The sequence below is a fragment of the Chlamydotis macqueenii genome, chromosome 11 (genome assembly GCF_036417535.1).
Source record: "Chlamydotis macqueenii isolate bChlMac1 chromosome 11, bChlMac1.mat, whole genome shotgun sequence".
Lineage (NCBI taxonomy): Eukaryota > Metazoa > Chordata > Aves > Otidiformes > Otididae > Chlamydotis > Chlamydotis macqueenii.
The window spans coordinates 21,712,791-21,739,166 of NC_141566.1; the positions used below are offsets into that span (position 1 = coordinate 21,712,791).

At 61.3% G+C, this 26,376-nt stretch overlaps 4 protein-coding genes across 8 annotated transcripts; 1 reads left to right on the forward strand and 3 right to left on the reverse strand.

The window, feature by feature from the left end:
- The first annotated feature begins 578 nt into the window (after positions 1–578).
- P2RY4 (pyrimidinergic receptor P2Y4) lies at positions 579–5,925 on the forward strand. 3 transcript variants are annotated; one of them, XM_086756351.1, is made up of 2 exons: positions 579–672; positions 4,221–5,925. In XM_086756351.1, the coding sequence occupies exon 2, from the start codon at positions 4,237–4,239 to the stop codon at positions 5,359–5,361; it is 1,125 nt and encodes a 374-aa protein (XP_086612477.1). In that variant the 5' UTR covers positions 579–672; positions 4,221–4,236; the 3' UTR covers positions 5,362–5,925. The 3 variants fall into 3 exon arrangements, with proteins under 3 accessions (XP_086612477.1, XP_086612479.1, XP_086612478.1); XM_086756353.1 differs by lacking the exon at positions 579–672 and adding an exon at positions 3,078–3,155; XM_086756352.1 differs by lacking the exon at positions 579–672 and adding an exon at positions 3,321–3,453.
- Positions 5,926–6,694: 769 nt separating this feature from the next.
- LOC147599428 (diacylglycerol O-acyltransferase 2-like) lies at positions 6,695–11,185 on the reverse strand. Its single transcript, XM_086756216.1, has 8 exons — positions 11,070–11,185; positions 9,261–9,389; positions 9,081–9,188; positions 8,789–8,859; positions 8,472–8,676; positions 7,861–8,035; positions 7,581–7,783; positions 6,695–7,415 (listed from the first exon to the last, which is right to left on the reverse strand). The coding sequence occupies exons 1-8, from the start codon at positions 11,107–11,109 to the stop codon at positions 7,261–7,263; spliced, it is 1,086 nt and encodes a 361-aa protein (XP_086612342.1). The 5' UTR covers positions 11,110–11,185; the 3' UTR covers positions 6,695–7,260.
- A 1,420-nt stretch (positions 11,186–12,605) lies between these two features.
- On the reverse strand, positions 12,606–17,262 carry IGBP1 (immunoglobulin binding protein 1). Of its 2 annotated transcripts, none has more exons than XM_086756571.1 (6): positions 17,063–17,262; positions 16,539–16,844; positions 14,923–15,118; positions 13,845–13,930; positions 13,380–13,492; positions 12,606–13,134 (listed from the first exon to the last, which is right to left on the reverse strand). In XM_086756571.1, the coding sequence occupies exons 1-6, from the start codon at positions 17,248–17,250 to the stop codon at positions 12,989–12,991; spliced, it is 1,035 nt and encodes a 344-aa protein (XP_086612697.1). In that variant the 5' UTR covers positions 17,251–17,262; the 3' UTR covers positions 12,606–12,988. The 2 variants fall into 2 exon arrangements, with proteins under 2 accessions (XP_086612697.1, XP_086612696.1); XM_086756570.1 differs by having other exon boundaries at positions 12,606–13,137.
- A 2,113-nt stretch (positions 17,263–19,375) lies between these two features.
- Positions 19,376–25,947, reverse strand: LOC104487031 (protein Wnt-11b). 2 transcript variants are annotated; one of them, XM_086756349.1, is made up of 5 exons: positions 25,836–25,947; positions 25,173–25,408; positions 24,488–24,765; positions 23,586–23,878; positions 19,376–19,499 (listed from the first exon to the last, which is right to left on the reverse strand). In XM_086756349.1, exons 2-5 carry the CDS (start codon positions 25,318–25,320, stop codon positions 19,493–19,495), a joined length of 726 nt encoding a protein of 241 aa, XP_086612475.1. In that variant the 5' UTR covers positions 25,321–25,408; positions 25,836–25,947; the 3' UTR covers positions 19,376–19,492. The 2 variants fall into 2 exon arrangements, with proteins under 2 accessions (XP_086612475.1, XP_086612474.1); XM_086756348.1 differs by lacking the exon at positions 19,376–19,499 and adding an exon at positions 21,656–22,803.
- Positions 25,948–26,376: the final 429 nt, after the last annotated feature.

Below are 26,376 nucleotides of genomic sequence, written 5' to 3' on the forward strand. Positions count from 1 at the left end.
AGCGTTGCCGGCAGCGGGGGCACACGGTCCCCACAAAACACGGGGACATCCCAACCTGCCAAGGTTACTGCGATGCCGAGGTGTCCCCATTTTTGGGGACACTATGCCCAGGCTGGCCTCAAGGTGGCAGTGGCCACCTTTGTCCCCAGGATTGCCCCACAGGAGTGGGGCACTGCCGGGACCCGCGTGGCCCCGGTGGGGCTGCCCCGGGGTGGGCGAGGGTCCTTGGTCGCTGTGGATGGAGGGCTGCGGCCCCCACAGACGAGAGGCCCCTGTGGTTGAGGGGCCGTGGTCCCCATGGCCAAAGGTCCTTGTCCTCCAAAGGGCTGTGGCTCCACGGGTGATGGCCAGCCGTCTCGCGTCCGAGGGGTACGGATGGCCCAAAACCCACGAGGGCGATGGATGGGACAGGAGCGCGGTGGAGCTGAGCCTTGGGGCAGGCAGGGACACGGGCAGGGACCTGGCACCGACTGCTCCTGCCCCCGCCTCCGCCCGCCTCCCGCCCTGCCTCTCCTGGGCACTTTGCTCCCAGCAGCGGGAGAGCGGGAGCGGGCACGGCGCGGCGAAGGGCGGCCAGCATGGCCCCCGCCAGCACGGCCCCCGGCCCCGCGGGGCGCAGCCGCTCCCCTGGGCTGCCCCGCTCCTGAGAGCCGCCCCAGCCCGGGACCGCAGGTGAGCCGGGGGGACCCGCGGGGAGCAGCTTCGGCCCCACGAGGGATGGAGCTGGGATCCCCAGGGCTGCATGGGTGCGGGGTGGGGGTCAGCCGGTTCTCCCCATCCCTCCACCATCCCCAAATCCCTTCGTGCATCCTCCTCCCTAGCGCCCCGCTGCCCTCCTGCATCGCTGAGGGCCCCCGTCCTTCCCAATGTGGCCACCTCCTCTCCTTCATCTTCCTCTCAGTCCCCTCAGATTGCTGTCCCCTCACGGGGCGAAGCTGTCTTTGGGGCACTGCCGCTTGGCCGGACACCGCGGGAGGTGGGGGGACAGGGACAGCCCACCCAAGGGTGAAGGGAACGCCTGGCTGAGAAAGGGGGTCACCTCGGAGCAGGGGACGCCGTGGGGAGCACCCACACGGGCCGATCGTGCTTTGGCTGCTCTCGCGGCCCAAGGGAAGGACCGAAAAGAAAGGAGGTCACGGTCCCCTTGTGCCGGGGCTTTGGCTGCACCAACCACGTGGGGATTAGGGACAAGGGTCTTTCTGCAGGACGCTTTGCATAATTTCCCCTTGTTTTGCAATTTCCTAGAGCTTAAGGCGAGAAGAAAAGCCCTGTTTTTCCCGTGCTCCGGCAGCAGCCGGTCCCAGGCTCGCCCAGCCCTGCATCCCTCGGGGGCTGCTCGCTCCCCCTCCAAACCCGCTCTTGGGTCCCCTCTGCGGAGCTCCCGCCCGCTGCGCCGCCGTCCCTCTCCCACCGCCCCATCCCGCAGGACTCCGGGTCCGGGGCAGACTCTGCCCTCAGCACTGCCCCGCTCATTCATTTCATGGGTGCCTCTCCAACACCCCCCTAAATCCCCAGCGCTGGCTGCTGCCGCGGCCTCCCACCGCGGGGCCGAGGGACGGGTTCAGGCTGGGCACGGCCACGGGGCCGCGAGCCAGGGCAGAGCTCCCGTTCCAACGGCAAAGGGCCAAGGGCAGCGCGTGCCCCCATGACGCGCGGCCCCGCCGTCGGCCCCTGCCCCTTTCCGCTCTGCGGGGGTTTTGCAGGACCCCTCGCTGCTTCCCGGGGCACGCGTCGGGGCCAGCCCGCAGGCACCGTCCCAGAGGGATGCGCTTGCCACGGACAAGGGATTCCCCGGCATCACGGCCCTCGCGCATCCGCAAAATGCGCAGGGCAGGAGCGGGCATCGCCACCCCGGCTCCGCGTCCCTTCCCGGCAGTGCCGCCAACCTCCAGCTCCAGCAGCCAGCCCGAATGCTCGCCTCGGGCCTCAGCACGGCTGCGGTCCTCGAAACGCCCACGCCAGAGGGGCCGCGGCCGGAGAGCGCGTCGCTGGGGAGGTCAGCGAGGAGCTGGGACGGGCCCGGCGGTGACGTGTCCTTGGGGCAGACCGATGTGAGCCAGTGATTTAAACTGCTGGCTTTGGTCGTGACTAAGATGAGGAAGCAGGAAACCTGTGGAGATGAAGCTTGCCAAATGCCATCTTCCGCTGCATTTTCGTCTGTCGGCGGTTATCCCCGAGGGAAGCTTGCTAAGGAGCGGTTAAACCACGCTGCTGAGCGCCGACCACGCTCGGGCTTCGTCAGCCGGCAGGAGCCACGTACCTGCGCTCTCCGCCAAGCAGCTGGGCACCGTGCAGCTGCTCAGGCTCCGTTTCCTCACGCGTTTCTCACACCAGATTATTATTTTTTTATTCATTGGCTTCTTCATGTCATAATTATTTGTTGTCCTGTGTCACGGGCACTGGCTTTGGTCACAGGCCAGTCGGGCTGGAGGCTTCACGATCGCTTGCACTGGGAGGTTGGAAGCGGAAAACAAATCTCCAGCGCCTCGCGTCCTTGGTGGCGTCGCAGCTTGGGACCAGCACGGACCCAGCGGGACCACCGGTGCTGGGACGCTGGTTTTCCCTCCTGCTTCTGGGAAAGCAAAGCAAATCCTTCCCGCTGTTAATGTTTGAGCAGGACCTACCTGTTGCTCTCTGAACTCATCCTTGTAATAAAGCCAGGCAGCTGCCCGCGCCGGCCGCGGTGGGAAGGAAGCTGCAGGGTGTTTGGTGCGAGCCCAAAGCCGCGGCTCAGCCCACAACTCAAACAGAGCGCGGGGACGTGCGTGCGGCACGGAGGGGCCGGTCCCGCAGCCACCCCCTGCCCATCTGCCTGCTGATTCATTTATGATCATCTCTGTAAACCCAGGGATGTCTCTCCAGGCACGGAGGAGATGGATCGCGGCTCGGCTGACCCCGTGGACACACCCTACACACCCTACGGAGTCCACGCTGCGTCAGGCTGCGCATCTCGGGGCGACGGCAAGGGGCACCCAGGAGAGGGACGATGATGGAGCCGAGAGATGATAGAACCAAGACATGATGGAGCCAAGAGATGATGGAGCCTGTGTGGATGCTGCCTTCCACCTGGTACCACCAACACCAGCATCGCAAGAACGTGCGTCGTCTCCCTGAGCCCTGAGTCCTTCTGCATCCCGGCACCCATCACCTCCCGGGTGAGCTCCGGACCGGCAGAAACCGGAGACGTGCCAGCACTCCCTCCGTCAGATGCTGTTTTGGCTACACCCTCGTCTCTGCCAACGGCACGGCAGACGCTCCCAGGTTATTCATCCGAGCGTCCGTCCTTGCCGGCTGAAGCGGCTGCTCCGAAATCGCTTTGCCAGGGCCAGCGGTGGGGGTGGAGGGGCCAAGGCACGGGCAGCCTTCCCAGCCCGTTGCTGGGCACCAGGATGGTGGCAGAAGCTCCCCCTTCCCTCCGGAGGAGCGGGCTCTGAGCTTTACACATCCCGAGAGGTGAACGCAACCCTCACGCCTCAGCCCTGGGGCCCGATTTGCCAAGGAGGCTGCGGATCCCGACCTTTGATCCGAATGCTGCGCGAGGGGAACGGTCCTCCCTGCCTCGGGCCGGGACTTGGCTCCGGCGCCGCTCCTCTGCGCGGGGCTTAGCTCATCCCTCTCCTACGGAGAATACCCGGCAGCTGGAGGCCCCTCGCCATCCAGGGATGCTCTCTCCCAAAGGCTCCTCTAACAGCCCCCCAAGGATTTCTCCAGGCCATAATACTCCCCTAGACAAGCCTTTCTTCTCCTCCCGCCTTTCTTCTGTCAAGGAGCCCTCTGGGACGAGCAGCATTGTCAGGATGGTGCCAATTAGGCTGAGCCGGCTTCCAAGAGGCCGTGCTGGCCGCGGCCAGGGGCTGCTGTTGCTCATAAAGGTCTCATTGTTCGGCGCGCCGTGGGGCTGCTGGCCGGCGGGGCCGGCGCGGTCCTCTGTCTCCGGCACGCTTCCCGGCTCCACGCGGCGCTGGAGCGGCCGCGCGGGGCTCAAAGGGATGATTAACGGGTGTCATTGCGGGGGCTGCGGAGGGGAGGGTTTGCCAAGCCCCCCCTTGGCTCCCCGCGAGGCCCAAAGGCGCGAGCTGAGACAAACCAGAGAACCATCAAAGTGGCCGGAGCTCCTGGGGGTGGGGGGGAAATCTGGCGCCTTTGGCTGCCTTCCACGCTTTGTGCCTGACCATGGTCAGGACCGACGATTAATGTGCTTTTATGAACTGCTCCCCCAGATCTGGCTCGGAGAACATGGCCACTTCAGTGAGGACCTTCCCAGTTGCCCTGTGGACACCGACAGCGGCTCCCTGGCCAGGAGGAAACACCACAGCCGTGCCGGAGGCAAAGTGCGTCTTCAACGAGGAGTTCAAGTTCATCCTGCTGCCAGTCTCCTACAGCATCGTCTTTGTGGTGGGGCTGCCCCTCAACTCCTGGGCCCTGTGGATGTTCATCTGCAGGATGAGGCCATGGAATGCCACCACCACCTACATGGTCAACCTGGCCGTCTCCGACATGCTCTACGTCCTCTCCCTCCCCACCCTGGTCTACTATTACGCCGACCGCAACAACTGGCCCTTCGGGAAAGGGCTCTGCAAGATCGTGCGCTTCCTCTTCTACGCCAACCTCTACAGCAGCATCCTCTTCCTGACGTGTATCAGCGTCCACCGCTACATGGGCATCTGCCACCCCATCCGCTCCCTGAAGTGGGTGAAGACCAAGCACGCCCGCATCATTTGTGTGGGCGCTTGGCTTGTTGTCACCATCTGCCTCATCCCCAACCTCATCTTTGTCACCACCAGCTCCAAGGGCAACAGCACTCTGTGCCACGACACCACCAAGCCCGAGGAGTTTGACCATTATGTGCACTACAGCTCCTCCATCATGGCTCTCCTCTTCGGGGTCCCCTTCCTGGTCATCGCCCTGTGCTACTGCCTGATGGCCAAGAGACTCGGCAAGTCCAACTTCTCCAGCCCCAGCCCCCGCATGCCCTCCTACAAGAAGCGCTCCATCAAGATGATCATCATCGTCCTCACCGTCTTTGCCATCTGCTTCGTGCCCTTCCACATCACCCGGACCATCTACTACACCTCCCGCTACTTCCAAGCCGACTGCCAGACCCTCAACATCATCAACTTCACCTACAAGATCACGCGGCCCCTGGCCAGCATCAACAGCTGCCTCGACCCCATCTTGTACTTCATGGCTGGGGACAAGTACCGGGGCCGGCTGCGCCGGGGGCCAGTACAGCGGCTCCGGCCCGTGCCCACCTGCGACCTGGCCCTGGTCTCCTCCTCCACAGACAACGTCACGGGTGGCAGCCACGCTGCCAGTGACACCCGAGGGAAAGAGACAGCACGGAGCGGAGGCGGGTGCTGAGGGGCCAACGGGGCGTTGTAGGAACCTTGTCCCTGGTCTCCACGAGTCGCAGCCCCTCCGGGCTCCGCGTGGGTGCCCTGGCACTCCTGTGTCCCCAGACTCACCCCTGCCGGGGCAGGGGCCACAGGGCTGAGGATGGGTGGCCACGGGGCTCGTACCGGCCCCGCTCCGGCACGCCGTGGGAGGAGGGCGCCCGTGCCGCTGGGGCAGGGCAGCCGCTGGGCGCCCACAGGAAGGATGTAGAGAAAGCCCTTTTGGGGAGGTGGGCTGGCCTGCGGCGCACGTCCCACCCTGGGGTGCTTCCAGGGACGCGAGGGGCTGATAGGTCACTAAGGAGAAGGGAGGTTGTCCCTCCCGGGCGCACGCAGCCCCTCCAGTCTGCGTTACAGCGGCGGGCGGGTGCTGGCCCGAACCTGGGGACGGAGCCGACGCTGGGCTCCCCGCATACCTGACGGGGGCTCTGGGACATGTCCCTGTCACACTGCTGGCCTTGGGACCCGGGGGGGACACGGCACGGGGCGCGTGCTGCCCATCACCCCCAATAAAGCCCCTTCCCCTCCTCTGCGCCCAGACCCGTTTCTCCCCACAGCAGAAGGAAGGGGGACAGGACGCCCACCCTCACCCAACGAAGCGCCGGGGCGCAGAGAAAAGCCAACCCGGGGCGCTGGGGCAGGCTCGGAGCGGTGACACCGCGGCGGCGGGACCGGAATCCGCTTTCACGGGTGTTTGTTCTCCAAATGTTTACCCGGCCCTCTCGTTTGACCGAGTGCCTGCGCGGAGACGAGCGGAGCGGAGACGGCTATCACGCCAACGGCTCTCCCACGCCAACCCCGACAGGGACGGGATGGGGCTGACCCCCACCACGGGGACCCCGGGAGGGGCTGCCCCCCAGCACACGCCTAGGGATGGGATGTCCACAGCATCGCTGTGGTGTCACCTCCCAGCCGTGGCACTGGCCAACCACAGCCACATCCCGCCAGGAGGGGTGGGAGAGGGCCCCCAGGATGCCACGTCCCAGCCCCCCGTCCCCCCAGACGGCGGTACCCGCACTCACCGCCGAGCCGAAAGCAGAGAGCGGTGTTCCTCCCGAGCCCAGTGGCCCCAGTAAGAGCAGCTGCCGCCCCTCACCTCCCATTATATCCAACCTGGCCCAGGTGGACCTGGAGCTGCCTGGTTGCACCTGAGTGGCGTGAGGGTCCCTGCCAAGCACGACCCCAGCCCGGAGAGGGGACGGCCAGGGAGGGGACGCGGGCGGGTGGCACATCCACCTGTGTGGGGGTATGGCTTTGGGTGGCCGATCCGCCCCCCCCCCCAGCACACACGGGCAGTGGCGGGCGGTTGGAAGTCTGTATTGGGTACAGAGGCAGCGGAAAAGGCTCATCCGGGGCCAAGGCGGCGCCCACCCCTCGCCAAGGGCCAGGTGGCCCCAGCTGAGGCCACTTCCATGGGTCCCCAGGTCTTGGAGTGCCCCCCCTCTGCCCCGGGAGGGGATGCCTCCCCAGCCCGGTCCCCCTCGCTGTGGGGATGCCACCCCTGAGAGCCCATCGCCTTCTCTCCACCCGTGACACCCCCTCGCTCATCTCCTGGTGTCCCAATTTTCTTGGGGGGGACGGTGCCCATTGCTGGCCTCCAGCCTCACGCCAGCTCCCCCCCATCAGCCCCACATCCTCAGGGGACAGCTGTGTCACCCACAGCCCCTCCGAACCCCTTTCATGGGGGACCCTTTCCCCATCTCCCCCTCTCCTCCCACCTCCCGCTCAGGTTTTTCGGCCGGAGGAGCAGAGGGCCAGCGCGGGGACCGTCCCCTGCGTGTCCCCTGTGCCAGGCCGGCTGAAATCCCCACCCGCAAGAGCCAGCTGCCCTTGCGAGTCAGGATCTGGCCGCCGGCTCCGGCCGCGCTCAGAGGATGTGCAGCTCGTCCGTCTCCGATAGCCCGTACTTGGTCTTGTTCTCGTTGAAGAGCTTGAGCAGGGAGCGGACGTACATCTCGTGGTACATGTCCACCATCTCGCGGCTCGGGTCCTGGATCTTGGGCACCGCCACCGGCTCCCCCACTGCCGGGAGGGGAGGAAGGTCAGGCTGGGGGGCGTGGAGCCGCGCTTGGCTCATCAGGGACACAAGCCCAGTTTTGCCTTCCAATGCCATCCATCACGGGATGTCCTCCTTCTCCGCCCCTCCACCTTTTGGGGGTTCCCTCTGCCCCGGTGGGAGATGCTCACCCACGGTGGTGATGGGTCTGGGGTAGGGGAGGAAGCCCCGGGACCGGACAGAGGTGAGACCCCGGCCGTAGAAGACGCAGGGAGCGAAGCCCATCATCTTTTGGAAGCGTTGCTGGATGCTCCTCATCCAGCTGCCCTCCTCAAAGACCACCTGGCGGAAGAGGTCGTTCTCCCCAAAGGAGAAGGAGGGGACGAGGTAGGCCCTGTGGAGGGGACACGGTGGGCGGTGACGGAGCGTCAGGACCCCCGGACAGCCGTGGAGGCGGTGCCCGAGACCCACCCGTGCTGCAGGGCCATGCGGACGAAGCCCTTGCGGTTCTTCAGGATGAGCGTGGTGACGCCGGGCCGGCAGGAGAGCGACTCGGCCGCTCCGCCGATGACGATGGCCACCGCGTTGCCGGTGCCGTTCTTGGACAGCAGGTACCCGATGGCGCGGCGCGTCACCGGGCACAGGCCTGTGACAGAACGGACCCTCAGTGCTGCGGGACCGCCCGCCTGCGCAGCGCTGGGGGTCCGGGACCCCGCGAGGGACCCCGGGAGGGACCGTGACTTTGGGGACCACGCGGGGACAGCGCAGAGGAGCCCCCTGCCGCAGGAGAGCTCCCAGGGAGGGGCAGGGTCCCAGCCCTGAGGGCAGGGTGTGGGCAGGGTGCGGGTGCGGTTCAGGCGGGGCACGGGCAGAGCATCACGCACGCCCTGCCCGCTCCCCGTGCCGTCGGTCGTGGGTCCCACACAGACGGGACCCTGGAGCCCCGCTGCCCGTGGGAATTGCCCCTCAGGAGCGGGGCAGGTGGGGGGGGGGCACCCCTGGGGCACCCAACTCTGCTCAAAGCAGCCCAGCTGGGCAGGAGGGGCGGCGGTAGGCTCGTCCCGCAGCCCGCAGCCCCTCACCCCCGCTCATCAGGTACTCCCTGAAGACGGGCAGGCGGAAGTTGCCGGCCAGGGTGGTGAGGAAGGGCCGGATGCCCGGGAACATCTCCCCGAAGCCCGTGGAGCCCGTGATGAAGTTGCAGAAGGCGCCGACGCAGAGGATGCCGTGGGGGTGGGAGCCGATGATGTAGTTGTGGCTGGGGGACAGGTCGTGCGTCTTCACCAGCTGCGGGGATGGGACGAGGCGGTGGGGACACGACGGTGGCACGTCCCCTTGGGTTGTACCACCACCACCGTCGCCCACGTTGAACATCCCCCCCCGGCTCCCCGCGCCGTACCTTCACGGGGAAATAATCCCGAAAGTGCCTCCAGACGGGCCATCGCCGCAGGCACGGCAGCCTCCTGCCACCTGCCAACCGGGAAGGGACCGCAGGAGATGACGCCCACGCCAGCGGGCGGCAGGACCCGTGGGAAACGCTCCCGCAAGACCCACCGCATCCCTCTTCCCACCGCGATGGGGACGGGGGAGAGGAGGGAAGGAGCAGGCGGGACGTGGCGCTCCCCGTTTGCCGTGCTGGGACGGACCCGGAGAAAGGGGGGACCCCGCGCTCCCCGTCCTGCTGCCCCCACCTTTCTCCGGCGTGTCCCAGTCGAAGATGAACCAGGCCAGGTAGAGCGCAGAGATGGGCCAGAAGCTGGTGAACACCAGGTAGATGAGGAGCAGCAGGCTGACGGTTCCTAGAGAAGCCGGGGAGTGGGGTGAGCGGGCTCGCCCCAGCCCCGCTGGGACCCCCGCAGCCCCCTACTCACCCAGCAGCAGGAAGCTGAGCACCCACTGCAGGACAGAGAGCAGCTGGAGCCAGGAGCGGACGTCCCGCTGCGAGGGCCAGGGTGCCGTGAGCAGGGTGCGCAGGGCGGTCTGGATGCTGGCGCGGCTGCCTGCAGGGCGGGACAGGGCACCCAGCCCAAAACAGCACGGGTCGTGCCAACGCCGTCCCAGTGAGGTGGCGGGGAGGCGAATTTGGGGGCACCCGTGGCTGCCAGGGTCGGGGTACGGGGGCGAGGCGGGAGGCAGGATGGGAAGGCTGAAGCAGTGGGATGAGGAGGGTGGGATGGGGTGGGGGATGCTCATCCCCAGAGAGCTTCAGACCACGCCAGGAGGTGGTCACGGGCAACCTGGGGCTGCTCGGGGGCCAGCTGGCAGGCTGCACACCCCCAGCCAAATGCGCCCGTGAGCACGGGCGCACCAGCGGAGCCGAGCGCAGCAGCACATCCCGCACCGCGCTGAGCTCCCCGAAGGCCAGGACCCTTCCCGTGCCCTGCTCGGCCTGCTCAGGCTCACAGGGAACTCAGTGCTCTCTCAGCCGGCGCGGCAGAGGGGCGTGGGGCAGCGTCCGCCCCCCGGCAAGTCCCAAGGACATCGGCCGGGGGCCGAGCCAGGGTGGCCGAGGCTGGCTGTCCCCGCCGAGCCGTGCCTCCAGAGAGGGACGGTCCAGCAGCCCACGGCTGCTTCCACTCCCCCCGCCGCCCCCATCCCTCCAGCCGACCTTGGTGAACCATTAACCACCCCGGCTGGGTGCCAGGATCCAAACTCCACGGGCGGCCCCACCCCTCCTCCCCGAAACGGGCCCGAGGTGCCGGTCCCGCCAGCGCACCGCTCCCGGCCAAAGGTCTGTCGTGGTGGAGACCACCCGGCCCGGCCACCGCTGCGACTGCAGCGAGCTACCCTCGCTCCTGTTCTCCGGAAAACAACCCAAAACCAGCATGCTGGCCAGTCAGAGATGCTCAGGGTGGGACAGGAGCAGACCTGTCCCCATGGCTCCCCAGGCCAGGGACCCTCAGGTCCCCAACGGGACCCTCGAGCGGGAGGAGAACCACCAAAGCCCAGTTCGGGTGGCTGGTGGAGGTTCAACTCTTCCCGGCTCAATCCAAACCACGAATGGGACAATTGAAACCAGTTAAACACTGGAGCCATCACCAGCGTCAAAGAATTGCCTTCCCTCTCCCTCCGCCCCGAGCAGCGTGCCATGCCCTGAGCAATCCCCCCGCCCGTCCCCGCGCGCCCCGGCGAGGCTTCCTCCGAAGCCCTGCCACCCACGCAGCCCCGCTGTTTTCTACTTCCCAAAGCCCTGGGTTTTTTTTTTTTTTTCCAGGGAAGATGCAGAGCCCTGCCTGGCAAATTTGTGCCTGGTAAACAGTTGCTTTTTTTAGTTCCTTTTTCCAGCTCCCCCTCAAGCACTCCATGAACGTCCAGACCGCAGACAGAAAGCAGAGAAACCCCAAGAGCTCCGCTGCCGGCCCCGGCACGGCGACAGGAGCCTCTTCAAACCCAGAAATTCAGACTCCGCGGCCCAGGGCAGCAAGGAAAGGCAAAGGGGAATCTGCAGCGCTCCGGAGCGTCTTGCAGGAGTAACGTTACGGAACGTGCTGTCAGAAATTTCATTCCTGTTGAGGAACTGTACATCCTCCTTCACTACCGCGAACCCCAAATTGCTCCCAACTCCCCCCTTTCCCCTAAGCTGTCTAAACCAAACGGACAACAAACGCTCATCGCCCGAGCACCTCCCCGCATCACCAGAGCGTCAGACAGCACTCAGGCACACTTGGGAAATATCTTACCACTCAGGTTTTGGGAACAGGCTGCGATAATTGTTTTCATGGTGGCTAGGAGTCCCGCGCCAGAGCCCGGCTCAGCGGGTTGGAAGGCGAGTTTGGAAATTCCAGAGGGCGATTGATTGTGTATCCAGCCGCTCGAACCAGCTGATCCAAGGTAAACCATCCGCCACGGAGGGGAGCGACCCGCTCCGGCCCCGGCTCGCAGAGCAAGGAGAAGAGCTGATGGTCCTTGGGAGGACAAGGAGTCGTGCCCGGCAGCCAGGAGCTGCCGTCGCGAAGGGCAGGCACCGCTCCTCGGAAAGGCAGCGCTGCCGGCGCCAGCGGAGGCTCAGCAAGGGCCACCGTCCCCCAGGGAATGGTACCGTCCACGTTTTGGGTATTTCACAAACCACTGTCATGCTCTGCTGGTGTGACTCCCCTCAGAACTGCCCGAAAACGTCATCCCAAAGCTCCTGCTCCGCGGTACGGGAGCACAGCCTGCCAGACGGGCCCCGACCATCACCCCGGCGTCCAGCACCATCCTCTCCTCCACCACCCCTAAGAGGGCACCTGGCTCAGCCAGCCCATGAAGACTGGAATAGCCCCTGGAGAGGATTTGGGGGGGGAAAAAATAAGAGGAGGAAACAAGAGCAGCACAAAAGCAGCACTAAGATGGAGCTTCAGTCCAACAGAACAGCGAAAATCCGCAGCAGTTAACTGACTGGAGCGACTGCTCAGGGTCTGCCTCTCCAGAAGCGCTCTAGGCAGAGCTGGCTAGCATCAAACGTAGGAGACGGATACATAACAGGATTGTTTGTGGTGTTAAAGTAAAAAAACGTCTGCTCTTGTAAATTGTACGGTATCTGGAAGAAGGGTGCAATGGCATTCACCGCAGGCCACAGCTCCGCGGACGCAGGTCAGTTACGGGGAGCCGTACAACGCATCCAAGCTCTCCGGCAGCCCAGCTGGCCCCACCGCTGCGCCACGCTGACAGGAAGGGAAAAACCCAAATTCTGTCAGAATCTCCCTGTCCCAGAGGTGAGGGAGCACTCTGCCACGAAGCACTGCACCAGATCAAGGACAGTAAACGCCCTGCGACCCGCTCCGGGTAACGCTGCCGCGTACGCAAGCGGCAGCAACGCGCTGTTGGGATTTTATCCTGACGTTTGTACCAGGTTCACAACAACCACAGCCACAGGAGCCAGCACAAATATTTCTGTTCAGCCGTTCGTACTGTGTGCAGTATCAGCCCTTCAAGATCTTGCCCTCGAAATACCTGATGTACTCAACACAAAAATCCCAAATGCTTCGGCCTGCCCGCTCGGGGAGGAACGGCGGGACGAGCCTGTGGAAAGGCCACCGGACACCTGGCTGCACACAGACCTCCCTGCCGAGGAGAACGCCACACTGCAAGCTGCTGTGCTCCAGAGCTTCAGCTGAAAAATCTGGCTGACGCTGCCTATTTCCCATCCGCAGCTCCCTCGGCTGCTGGAAACCAGCCCTCCACACTTGCTCCTGAAGAGCCCAGGACAAAGAGCAAGGGATTTTCACAGCAAGAACTAGGCAGCACAAGAGATTTTATTTTGCTTAAAATACAGAGGGAAAAAAAATAAATACATCCACCCACATCCACCACAAAGAGCTGTTTCCAATTTCAGGTACGTTGCTTTCGAGGACCTCCTCTGGCAGGGAGAACAGCGGCAGCCTGACCCCTCGGGAAGAGCTCCGCCTGACAGGAGCTCTGCGGTTCCACCGTACATGACCAGCGCGCTCAGTCTGACACCTAACGTAAACCAAAGCAAACCGTCCCGCCCTCTCCTCCGACGCCAGCGCCTCCCAAAGAAGCCACGGGCACCTCTGCGTATGTACAGTGGATTTATTCCTCCAGGATACGGGCAATCCTTCCAGGACTTCCAGGTCCTGCTCCCTCTGCAGCGAGAGCATCAGCCCATATTCTGCCGGTTGCCGTAGCCCCTTGGGTGCGTATCTTTCCAGTCATCCCAGTTCCGAGCTTTTTGAAGAGCTTCCTCATCATCCTCCTCCTCTTTTTTCTCCTGCTGCTGCTTCTGCAACTCTTCGTCAGTTACACCTGCTGAAGGCGAAGCACAAGGGTGAGGGGCAGGAGGACAGCGGAAGATCCCCGGTGGAGCGTCAAACCAAAGCCCCACCAGGAGCCAGTCCAGACAGAAAGCTGGAACGGCCAGAGAGCAGCGCAGCAATCCAGTTATTCTCACAGCCTGCCCTCAACGCTTCTTCAGTGGGTGTTCTACACCCCGGACGTGTCCCCCAGCCCCCCCCATCCTCTGTCCCAGTCTTTGCTTTGCCAGTCTGTACCTGGTGCTCTCTGAGGCGCGCTCTGCCCGGAGACGACCCCCTGCCTCCTGCGCTGCTCGTACCAGTCATCCACGGTCATGGTAGGCAGCCCGGGATACCCAGCGCCAAACACTCTGCAGGAGGAGACAGAGCCAACGGCAGCACTTCGCATCGCTGCGGGCGAGCGGGATCACAGCCAGCCACGCACGGAGCTACTCCGTACTCAAACTGGTATCAAAAATATCCAGGAGGGCTTGAGAATAAAGGTATTTCTACAGCCTGGGCCTTCTCGGCAGACTTGCCAGTTACTGAGCCATGATGGCATTTAAAAAGAGTTCACCCCGCTCGTTCAGAGAGGCGAGGACTGCTCTGCTCCAAAGACCTTGGATCGCCTCTCCGGCCCAAAGGGGAACACTCCGTGTCCCTGCCACGGAGGCCTCTGGGAACTGCCTCACACCGTGACCAAACAGTCAGAAACAAACATACTTAGCCTGAGCAGCATCCCGGGTAAGGAGGAAAGGTTTCAGCGGAGCCCTGGCTTGCCGGGAAGTACCGTGTGGTGGTGCCGAAGGCTGGAGACGCAAACAACAGTCACGAGATAATTGCGCAGATGAGAATCCCCCTTTCTGTGCTTCCCACCCCCAACAGTGTACTAAAGGTCTGGCAGGAGAGAAGTGTCCCAAGATGGACAATTCAGGCCTTAACCCAGTTTAAATCGAGAACTCCATCCGCGAGCTTCTACACATCCCTCCTCCTTGTGCCTCTGCTACACCCGCGCTGGCCAGAGCGGGACGCTGACAGAGCTGAAGCAGATCAGCTCCGATCAAACATGAAATCGAGCTTATTTTCCCAGGGATCAAGCGCAGCACACTCTGAAGCAAGGCGAGCTCCTCATCCCTGAGGATATCGCCAGGGCACTACAGGAGAGCAGGGCTGCGCAACGCCAGCGGCGAACTGCGCAACCCAGCTGTGCCAAAGCTGCACCACGGTCTATGCCAGCACGCTATGGTTTCTTACTTCTAGACAGACATTTCAGGTGAGTAACACAAAGCCCACAAACACTGTTCCAGACAGGAACTGCAGGTCTGTGAGGAGCTTTCAGCACTCAGAATGGGCATTTTTTTCCATAATGTCTGGACACTTCACAGGTGAGAAGCGTAGACTTGAAAGAAATCACAAAGGTCGCCTCAGAATTTACAAAGGTAGGTGGTTCTCTAGAGCTAAGGGTCTGGCAGAGCCCAGCAAAGCGGAGAAAAGCCTGTGCGTGCAGATAGGTTCAGCTCTGATACTCCGTGCTCTAGCACTTCCCAAGCCACGGCTGTCTGGGACACGCGGCAGCAGCAGACAGTGACTAATTCAAAACTCAGACCGCTGCCCGTTCAGAGTTCGACCAAACCCCACCCGCTTGTGCTGTGACTGAACTCGACTGCAATCGCGAATTCACCGAAAAGCTAATGAAACTCTGCTACTGCATTCCTCCGTTTCATCTGCCCACAACAGTGCCTACCGTCAGATCTAATCACCCACAGCCCGCAGGAGCTGCAGCTCAAGGGCGCTCTCGTACCTGTTTCGCTGCGCCTCTGCTCCTCAGAATGACCGTTTCCTGGTCAATGCTCTCAATCTCCTCGAGGCTGGTGGTGATCCACTTCCGGATTTGTAGTACGTAAAATTCCCGGGTCTGATCCTCATCTGCTTGCCCACTCTCCACAAAGGTTCTCATGGAGGCCAGCCTGTTCTCCAGTTCCTTCTTCTGCTTGTATCTGGCTCAAAGAGAGCAAAACGAGCTCGTTCGGGTAACCCTTCTCTAACACAGCCCAGACACAGCGTCTTCCACAGTAAACAACTCCCTGTTTGAGTTCAATCAAATGCAGGTAGACAGCTACCACCTGCCCCAATCCTCTTTTAACACGTCACGCATTTAAGAAGAAAATCGTACACAAAAAGGGAGGTTCTGATGGTTTACTGTTGTAATTTAAGGAGCTGTTAAAAACAGCTTCAACAAGACAATTTAAATATAGAGGCGTGCCTCTCTATTTTTTTTTTTTCTTCTCCTAAAAGTTGAGCAATCCTTGAAAAATTAAGCTTCCTAGGTAAAATTAAGCAAGTTTGGCAACATTCCTCTCCTGGAGAAGAAGGAATTTAACTCATTGGCTCCCTCACTTTGAAAACTAACGCAATAGCTAGCTTGAGTCGCTTCTATGCGACACAAAGATATCGAGATGCTGCTTATGAGGCAAATTAAACCCCTTTTCCAATCTCGGGTGTTTCTGTGTGGGTGGGTACGTTCCTTTTAATGCCACTTTCTGGACTTCCTGGACCTTTTCAGGAATCAGTTAAGGGGGGAAACTACCTACGTAGTAGACTTCCAGGCTTCAGGGCCACCTGAAGGGTGAACGGTAAGAACCAAGGATTAGAAACTTACAGGAGCTGAAAATACACGGAGCAGCCAGGAGTCACTCTAAAAACGAACCCGTCCACAAGAACCCTGAGAAATCCACCTTAACTGCGCAGATCTGCCCCGCGGGGAAGCGAAGCAAACCACGCCGTGCCCGTCTGTCTCTACGCTCTGCAGCAGGCCAAGTTCTCTCCAGCTGGCTGCTGCAACGCCTGCCTGCCCCCCAGGACACCGGACCGCGTGCGCATCCAGGGAGCAGGGCTAAAGCAGCTCGGGTGAGACAGGCCTGGAGCCAAAGCGATGACACAGGCCTCCTTAGGAAAGCTTTGTTCACGCAGTCTATGCGTTTTTACAGAAAGCAAACGCAATCGCAGCCTCTCATCCCGATCACGTACCAATCTGCCTGCGACAGAACTCACAATGCAGGCACCTCCCGTTTGTCTTCCAGCGGGAGTCACGGCACAGGCAAACACAAGCCCTCAGCGAGGGGGGAGCTCACGCGTAAGCAAAGCCCTACCTGCAGCGCCAACAAAACGCGCTCGGGAGCAGCTGACGAGCAGCCTGTGCTGAAAAGGCTTAGCTGAGTTTAACCGAGAGGTCCCGGTGTATTCTTGTATCCCAAGCTTACCTTTGCTATGCTACTCTCTAGAAAATAAATCATAGTTTTATATTCACGCAATTCACACAGCTCTTGACCCAGCCTGGGCCTTTCAGTACTATCCCAAAAAGCAACAACTTGATTGTCAACTTCTCTTCTCTTCAAAGACCGCAAAGCGGGAGCCTACCTTTCGATTTTGGCTTGCCTACTCGACGCCATGGCCACCAGGCTGGGCTGGGCAGCAGCGGGCGCCCCTGGGGACGGGCTTTCGGTCTCTTCCTCTCCCGGGGGGCTGGCGGGGGGCAGCTGGAAGCTGCCCAGCCCATAGCTCCCGCAGAGCCTGAGGAAGCGCCAGAAGTGAGCCCGAGCGCTCTCCAGGTGCTCCAGCCTCCTGCTCAGGTTGACCTGCTTCAGCGTCAGGGCCCCCAGCAAGGCAGGCAGCAGCAGGTACTTCAGGTCGGCCGAGGCGATCTCCTCCAGCTCCTCGTTCTCACTGCAAGGGGAAAAATGAGATGAGACGACAGGAGATGAGTATTCCTTCTCCGTTCCACTCCGCCCCGGCCCGCCAGGCCCGGCCCGCTCCGCGGCGGCCCGGAGGCCCGTGTGGAGGCGGCGGAGGGCTCGGAGGACCCTCGCACGGCCTCGCTGGGCCCCCCAGGCCCAAGTCCACCCACAGGCCCAGGCCCAGGCCCAGCCCGTCCCTCCCCTCACCTGAACAGGTCCAGCTGCGCCACCATGGCGGCCGCCCGCTGCAAGGCCTCCAGCCCCTGCCGCACCTTCTCCTGCACGGCCGGGGCTCCCGAGGACGGCTCGGCGCCCGTCTCCACCTCCTCCCAGAGCCGCCAGCCCGCCGCCAGCAGCTCAGCCAGCCGCTGGCCGCCGCCGGCCCCCTCCGCCATCGCTGCGCCGGGAAGGCGACGCCGCACAACCGCTTCCGGGGCGGCCGCGAGAGGCCCCGCCCCCGCCGCCATCTTGGTGAGGGCAGAGCGGGCCGCCCCGACGGGAGGGCGCCGCCATCTTGGTAGGGGCGAGGCTGGGCCGGGGTCGCCCCCTCCGCGGCGGGGGGTTGTGGGGGGGGGGATGCCCACGCAAGGCTAATGTTGTCAACGCAAGAGAAAAATAAATGGTTCTTTGGAAGAGCAAGCCCCCATTCACACCACGGTGAGCCTCAAGCTGGAGTTAGCAGCTGCCATTAGTCCCACTGCCTGTGAAAAGGGGGAGCTTTGGGAAGCTGGGAAGCCACCTCTCCCACTGCCCAGTTCCGCTCTCGGTGCGGTGGGTTTTCAGCGTAAAGCCAATGTCTAGGTATCCGCTTCAGCGTCTGGAGGGTTCTTACGTTTCCAGACATGAAACATGCCCAGGTGCTTTCTAGGCAGTAAAACCTACCGCCACAGCGTGTTGCATTTCACGCACAGCTGGAAAACACCTGGCCGTGCACATCCAGAAGGCCCGGCGGGTGCTTCCCAGCAGCTCCCGCACATGGCACCTACGTCCAGCCTTCCTGGAAGGCGTTAGAGCGTCTGCGTGTCACCCTACGGCACACGAGCGCTGCTCCAGCCAGAGCGAAGCATGCCTGGAAATTGCTTGCTCCGCCACGCAGCACACGGGCGGCGGTCGCAGCTGACGCATACGCAAGCCGAGAAAGTCCTCAAAATCGGTGTGGCCCCAGCTCCGTGCTGGTGGGAGGACGTTCCTGAAATGGCCCACCCAAGGGCGGCTCACGGGCCCACGGCAGCTTCTGCTCTGGAGAGGGGACCGCTCTGCAGCTGCCTCCCTGCGTTAACTCTTAACTTTTCCGCTCTGATCGAGCAGCTTGCTGAAATACGGGGCTCAGAGCTGGACGGGATGCCAGCCTGCTCGGCCTCGGAGAAGGGGTGGAGGTCTGCTTCCCCTCCAAACCTCGCACAGCCACAGCTGCCCTTTGAGCTGCGCCCATGGGCACTCAGTCCACAGCCTGGTTCCCCCTCTGGTCTTATGGCTGTTACTCACCTCTGTTGATTTGTCCCTGTCGCTCAGCTGAAGATCCCCGTAAGGACAATCCCTGTTATTATTTGTCATCCTTAGGGCATCATGGTACTGCTGAACACACCAGAAATAAAGGAGAACAGAGATGCAAGGGTTTTTCCTTAAATACAAGTGTTTATGGATGTTTGTGTCTTGCGGTGTGATAGTGTAGGCACCAACCATCCCAAAGGTCAAAGCAACATCCCCCAAATATTTACAGCAGTACAGATGCTGGTCAACAACCGAGCCCCCCGGACAGCAGCCCCATCCCGTGCCTTCTCCTTGTTCGGGCTCAGCTTTCTTCGCTAAGAGCACAGGCAAAAGGCAGATGGAGGTCCCACCCCACAGTCCAGTTTGAGCTGCAATCTGGGCTGTAGGGAAGAAATATCCCAACATGTTCTCGGTCACAGAGTCATTCTTCCTCCAAAATGCTTAGTTGATGACCAACAGTTTGTTGCCCTTGCTCAGATTTTCCTCCTGGAATAAGTTATGCAGCATCCCTCACTGAATAAAGAAATAAAAGGCGGGGGGGGGGGAACCAAGGCTTTAGCAACAAAGTCAAAAGAGTCCATGAAAATCACTCTCCTTTCTCCAGACTTCATTGTCTGCACAGCTGGGAGCGATCACATTCATACCAGCGTTAGCCCTTTCAAACCCAGACTAAAAGTCAAGCAGTCACTGAGCAGAAGCTTTTTGGAGCAAACCTTTGCAGGGTTCTCAGCATGTTCCGCGTAGAGGGACGGTTTCATCGATGTGCAAGCCATTTTCAGAGCCATCTCTCCCACGTCAGTTCACAGCACCAGAAAGTGAGAGACTTCTGCCATGGCTGTGGAGAATTCCGCTCCAGGGAGTCTCATTGCCAGAGAGACAGATGAACCAAAAGCCACAAGACATCGGGAAAAAATGGCTAATGACAGGAAAGTCAACGAGGTAGAGCCGTCACATTAGCAGTGAGCCTGGCGAGGGCTCGTGAAGCAGAGGGCAATGACAGCAGCCTACCACAGTCTGGAGAGGAGCGATTGTGAACGCGGGACAAAAGGAACGCGTGAGGAAGCGTCCGAAGGGCTGCGAAGCCACAATTGTTACGGAGATGCTCTCGGTTTCAGGGACGCTGCTACTGACCTTGCCCAGGTTTGTTCAGGTCCTGAAGGGTTATGTACCAGAGCTGGAGATGTTTGGGGTGGAAGCGAAGGCGTAGAGGGTTAGACAAAGACCGTCATGCACCCGTTTCTCTGGCAGAGGGTTGCACTGACCGGTGCTGGAAGCTGCCGGAGGGTGATATCAAAGTCCAGATTTTCCCATCTTTTACCTCAGGGGGTGCTTGTGCTAGCCCAGGTGGGGTGAAGGGGCTCTGCGTTTCCCCCAGCACCTTCCTGCTGGTTTTTCTGCCCAGGCAGGGTTAGAGAGAGAAAATGCATCCAGTCAGATGGATCCCCTCAAGCCCTGGGGCCAAGCACAGGGTTTATTCCCTCTGGATCCATCGTCTGGGGCCGACGGCCTTGCTCTGGCTCTCGGTCTGCTCTCCCAGCCCAGCACAAGCCTGGTGAGTCCAGGTGTGGGCCCAGATTACACCGCCTCCTGCTCAAAGCATTGTCACTTAACTGTCACCTCCCCACCATCCTCCTTCCGGCCAACCTAACCCTTTGCACCCTTTGACTAATTACCGCGCTTTCCCATTTCCCGCAGGACACAAACAGAGCCGGAGGTCCTCGCTGCCGATCGACCCCTCCAGTCCTTTGCCAGTTCTTCCCTGTTGGGCTTGCGGTCAGGGTGCAAGGAGCAAGAGGAGGAGAGGACTCTGCATATTCAGCACTTGACCCTGCCTTTTCCCAGGCAGAAATTCAAATGGGATCTCTCTAGGAGGGGCTCCCGAAGCCTCCCCCGGGGAATTCCTAGCTATTGTGGCTCCTTTCCTCTACCCCAGGCTATGTGTGTTTGTAGTTACCAAATGCAAATCACATTTCCCACCCTCCTGGCTGAATCTCTCACTCCACAAGCTCCTTCCCCTGTTCGTTTTTTTTTTTTTTTTTCTCTCACCAGCTCGTTTTGCAATGCTCGGTGGAGTTCACAGCCCCTCCTGGTTTCAGCTCCCTCTGATCTGGGATGCGCAGCGAGGTGGCTACAGGGAAGGTATTTAAGCAATTCTCCTAATTAAGTACCTCCATCACCTCTTAGGCTGCCTCTGAACACGGAGCTGAAGACTCCCTTTTCTGAGGAACGCGGGTGATGAACCCCTCATTGCATTTTAAACCAAAACCTCCAGATAGCTTTTTTGCCTTTGGCAGCTGTGACGGAAGCCTTGCAGCTGCGGCTCCGCTCTCGCTCTGGGAAGGCTAGGTGTCAGCAGCCAGATCAGGTCAAGGGCACGTTAACGGCTGATAATGATAGTTTACTCGCTTGGTTAACGATGCTTCAACCCTGAGCATTGCAGCTTCCAGGTCCCAGGCCTGTCTCAAGCCCCCTTCGACTCACTGTTCGTCCAGAAACCTGGAGCACATTAAGTGGAGGGGAGGGTTTACAAGAGAAGCTCTTGAATTGATTCCGTGACCCAGCAGAGGCCGTTAAAAATGATTGAATGGATGTGGAAATGAGTAATCCTACAGCTGGACTCGGGGCTGAACGCGGCCAACCCCATTCAGTGCAAACCACGAATAAAACAAGGCTCATGCAAAGCCGCTGGAGTCTCCAGGTCGGGGTGTGAGCTGCGGGAATTGGCCCTAGGGTTTCTGTCACGGTTACATGTCCTCCTTGTGCGGTGGGTGCTCCTCAGCACCTGTGTGTTTAGACTCATCCGAAGGCTGCATGACCAGGAATCTCTTATCCCATGCAAGCACTTTGCCAGATTCCATGCTAGGGGAAATGGGGGGCCATCAGAGCCCCCATCCCTGGCTCCCGACTCCTTGCTGTTCCCACACGTGTGCTTGGCTAGCCCAGCCCACATTCACAAGAATCAGAAAATAATCCCAGACCGCCTCCTTTTCCAGCCACCAGCGCTGATTCCCAGGAAGGCGAATTCCTCACGGGCTGGTCAGAGACCTGAGGAACTGGACAATGGGAGCCCTCCAACAGGTTCCCCGTATGGGCATGGTAGGTGACCAGGGGGTATCTGTGATTGAAGGCAAACCTGGGCCAGGGAGCAGCAGAAAGAGTTAAAACCGAGCTGAGCCCCTGCTGCGTGCAAGGGTACAGACACGGGGTTAATGCTTCTCTTTCTCTGGGGCCAGCTGAGAAGAGAGGGAGGAAGGAGGTTATCCTAGAATCGTGTCACAGAGAGGTGTAACATAATGCTTTTATTTTTAAAATGCGCACCAGAATCCCGCTTACGTTAAGTATAGAGACTAAAGGTCTTGTTTCCCTAGGGCCCGGGAGTCGTGTCCAGCCTCCAGGCCAGAGTGCCAGGACAGCGGGTACGAAGGGGTGGGAGGAGTGGGCTGAAGTGATCTAAAGGAAGGATCGGGAAGGACAAGCCCTGAGCATGCCACGCGTTGAGCGGCCTTCTACCTCCAGCACAACCCCAGGGGGCAGAAGACACAGTGCTGCCAGGCGCAGTTTTGCCATGCCGCCCTGCTTCGGCGGCCTCCGGGACCGCTCCTGGCCCTGGGTCAGCGTGCTGGCGTCAGTTGTCAGAGAGCAGTGGCAGTCTCCATGCAGGCCCTGGGGAGGACCAATGAGTTCTGTCTCCTGGAGCAGTAACGAGTTCTGACCAAGCCTGGTCTTCGTTTCAGGTGCTGGAAAGGGCACTGGGCCGGGATTCACCCCGAGGCGGTGTTGGGTGATCCTACAGCAGAATCCTGTCCCCAGAGGAGCTGCCCATGACCCCCTCACCCGAGGGAGCTTTCTTCCCCTGCAGCCTTCTCCCAACGGACAGCTCTCTCCCCTTCCCATCCATCACTCCTGGCTTTCAGGCCACTGTCAGAAACCTCCTGCAAAGAGACGATGGCAGCCCGGGATCGCCATTCACCCCTAGAGAAAAGGGCCTGTGCACGCAGAGTGATAAATGGTTTGTCCCCAGCTGGAGACAGAGGGCTGGCCGCTCCCCATCAGCCATGGGAGGGCAGCCCTTTGTCTGGCTCTGGAGAGATGGAGCGAGGGGTCGGCCTCTGGTCTTAGGCTTCCCGGCATCTCTCAGTTTGAGATCTTCCGTGGTAACGCGAGAGTCCAGCCTTCCCACATAGCCTCCTCCTTGCCGTAGCTCGGTTGGCGTTCGGTCTCCAGCTGTGCCCCGGAAGGTGCCGGCGCGGGAGCCCTCCCGCCTGCCGTGACGCCGCTGGCATTATTTGCAGACGTACCTCTCCACCTTCCGCCGACACTTCTTGCACACCACGTAGCAGCACCAGTGATACTTGCAGTGGCACCGCTCCTCCACCTCCTCGGTGTAGGCGTTGTAGCCGCGGCCGCAGCACATCAGGTTGCAACCGTCGCTGCCCGCGGACGTCTTGTTGCACTGCCTGCCAAGAGGAGGACGCGCACGCAGGAGCTGAGGGAGGTCACAGCGGTGAACGCCACCCATGGCGGTGGTGCCAACCACAGCTATCTGCCACGGCCTCCTCCCGGAGCCTCCGTGCCCGTGGCAGGAGGCAGCAAGACGCACCACTCTGCTTGCGAACTGAGGGTGACGCGGGCTCGTGTTACCGGGACAGTGTTTGGGCAACTGTGGCCGAGGTTGGGCACACGCACGCTGTGTCACGCTGGGGCTAGGAACTTCCCGTGGAGAGGGAAGGGTGGGTGGCTTGGACCAGGAACTTCTGCTACTGCTCAATCTAACAGGGACCGCAAGTGACAGCCCCGAGGCAGCCCTGGCTCAGCCTTCCGGTGAGGCTTCCCCATCCCTCTAAGAACTCCCCCGGCCCCGCAGTCGCTCCAGAAAGGAGACATCTGGAAAGCACTGCCAACTCCAAGGATTGCTGGACTGCTCAGGTTACCGGCAGGCAGCACCCAAAAACTTGCAGGGAGAGGCGGTGTTTCCCTTTCTGTCCCCTCACGGGATGGATCCTGTCCTGGAGAGCGGGGCTGATGGGCTTTCACCCGCATAGCTCTGTAAGAACAACATCTGCCTTCCTGCCCTTGGGACTTAGAGGTGCAAAGCTTTCACAACAGTCCCGGCAGCATCCACGTCTAACGGGGGACCCCCCACCCACGCCGGCTTCCCCGAGCATGCTGTCAGACCCCGTGGTACGGGCACTCATGAAGTGGGAGGCTGAGTTAGAGCACGTTTACCGCAGTTTCTTACCTATCCTGGGTCCCCAGAGAGCCCAGCTGGGGACTCGGCGCGCAGTAGTTGGGGGAGTTGATGAGATACACCAGATCTGTCTCTCTCACCGGCCTGACGTCCATTTCTTTGGGTATCAGCTGCTTCCTGGGCCCTACGAGCCGATGGGTCACCTTGATGGCTGCCAGGTACTTGGACTTGAGGTCAGAGGCGATTTCACCCAGGTTTGGCAGTCCCTTCCAACAGGTCTTCACCGAACAGGAGCCTGAAACCCCGTGGCATTTACACTTGGTGCCCAGGGAGTCACTCAGCACCTGTGGGGGACAGGAAAACAGATTAATTAGCTTTTGCTTTCTCCCGGGACCCACCCTATGGATTGATTTGCAGGAGCATCCATGGGACATGTCAAGAGATGAAAGAGCTCAGCGGCTTACTGCCACCTTTAGATGAATATAGTGGGGCAATCAAGGACTCAGCCCTGCTTCATCCCCCCCGCTGATAAGAACCCAACCCTTGGGGAACTCCAGGGGCCGGTGGCTTCCCTAGCCACCACGGGTGCAGGCTGGCCACGTCCTCACCTCAACAGGAGTGCCCAAAAGCACAGAACCCCGCAGTTCTGGGCAGGACGGACCTCTGCTCCCCTGAGAGGGGCGGAAAGAAGCACTGGAAGTACTGGTGTGAAGTGTCAAATACCTTGCTTTAGTTGTGGAAAGGGTGCAGGGATGTTTGGGGAGGGGTAGCAGTGGGGGATGTCTCTGCAAACACATCTAACTCCATTTTAACCATTTAGTTGCCTCCTGACTCTAAGGGCAGCATCCCAACAGCCTGGCTGGAGTCTGCCACCCTAAATTAGGCGCCTCTGCCCCCCAGGCTGCGGGACGGGGTGCTGGCCCGCAGCAAGCCGTGGTGGCCCACATACCTACCTGCCGACCCGCCGCATTGTTGTGCAGGTTCATGGCCTTGAGCGCCTGCGTCCCCAGCTTGCTGGATTTTAGGGGGCTGTCCGCGAAAGCGGCGCCAAGCTGGAGGCCGTAGCGCAGGTTGTCCCCGCAGCCGCCCCACCTGAAGTCGGGCCCGGGGACCTCGGCGGGGACGGGGCCACAGGAGCAGAGGGGGAGCTCTCCCGAGGCGCAGGCTTGGGCGATGGAGTGTGTGAGGGCGGCCGCAGCCAGGGCGTAGACAAAGGCAGATTCCCGGGTTCCTGGGAAGAAGAGGGGAAGATGTCCTTCCTCCCTGCCCCAACAAACGCTCCTCTCAAAGATCTCACGATGCAAATGAGGATTTATTTTTTTTTTTCCTTAGGATAAAACTAAAGCCCAGCGTTTTTCTTGCGCTCTATTTTAACCTGCGCCACACGTTCCATTACGCTGTCCCCACACAGCCTGTGTCCCCACCTCTTCCCTCCTTTTTTTTTTTTTTTTTGAGCCTCTAGCAGCTGTTTTTGTTACCACCTGTCATCTCCTGTGGATCCGAGTTGCATAGGATTAATGCTGGTGTAACGGCAGCAAGTTTCTCCAAAACTGACACCCATCACAGCGGCGCTGCTGCCCGGAAAGCTACGCGAGGCAGGGAGAGGAGCAGGAACGCGGCGGATGAAGCATCCTTTACCTTTCAGCAGATCCGGGCCAAAGCTGGGGGCGCGTTGGATGGAGGAGCAGTTCCACCTCGTGTCTGCAAAGGTCTTCTGGCAGGCGCTCTTGGTCTGGCGGGCAGCCCGGACCACGCTGTGCATCACCTCCAGGTTCCTCCGGCACATCTGGAACTGGTCGGGCACCAGCCCGGCGAGCAGCCGGCAGTGGTGGCTTTCGTTCCAGGCCACCTCGCTGCCACTCTCTGTCAGCCCGCTGTGGGGAGAGGATGGGTGTCAGTGAGGGGGGGGCCAGGTGCACCCCTCTAGGGACACAGGTGGAGAGGGGGACCCCCAAAGGGGGGTAGCAGGGAGGGGTGCATCCCCTGGGGCTGCTACTCACAGCCACTGTATGGCTGCAGAGAGCCCCAGCTGGCAGAGCAGAGCTGTGGCAGCGGTGGGGCGACCCATGGCCGGGATGGGGCTGGGACAGGGGCCAGGGATGGGACTGGGACAGGGGATGGGACTGGGACAGGGGATGGGGCCGCCGCCCCCTTTTATAGCCCCGGGCAGGGCGGTCCTCCCCCGCCCCGGGGAGGGGAACAAAGGCGGTTTCGGTGCCATTCACATCGGGTTAGGGCCGTGGGGAGGGGGTGGAGGGGGGGTGCCGCCGTTGTGAGCTCCCACCATCCCCGAAACAGCACCTGGGAAGCAGCAAGGCTGCGGGCCAGAGCGTGACGGGGAGCTGGGGGGGCACGGGGTCCAGGACGTCAGCCCACCGCACCCTCGGCTGCCATGTACCCCTTCGTGCGAGGCGGAGAGATGCTGCGCCCAAAGCGCCCCGGCAGCGAGGCCGCGAGGCCTCCTCCTTCGGAACCCTCAGGAGAGCCAAATGACTGGAGCTGATTGAACCTCGTCAGCGCTACAGGCCCCAGCCCGTAGCTGGCGGGGGGCTTTCTGCTCCCCATCAGCACCCCAAAGCGCACGGGGGCGGGAGGGGCAGCGAAAGGGCCTTGCTTTGACTCTGTCGCTGGGCTTTCCGGGTCAGGACTCGTGGCGCGTGCTGCTAATTCCAGGCTCCTGAAAAACAGCGTCGCCAGCTTCCACAGCAGTTTGCCAAGAAAATGAGCTCAGAGTCCAGCGGCTGGGCACGCGTACCAGCTGCAGAAGTGCCTGTCTCGTTGCGGGGACCGGATTCCAGCCAGCAGAAGTGATCCAGCCGGGAAAACAGCGCCCGCTTGGACA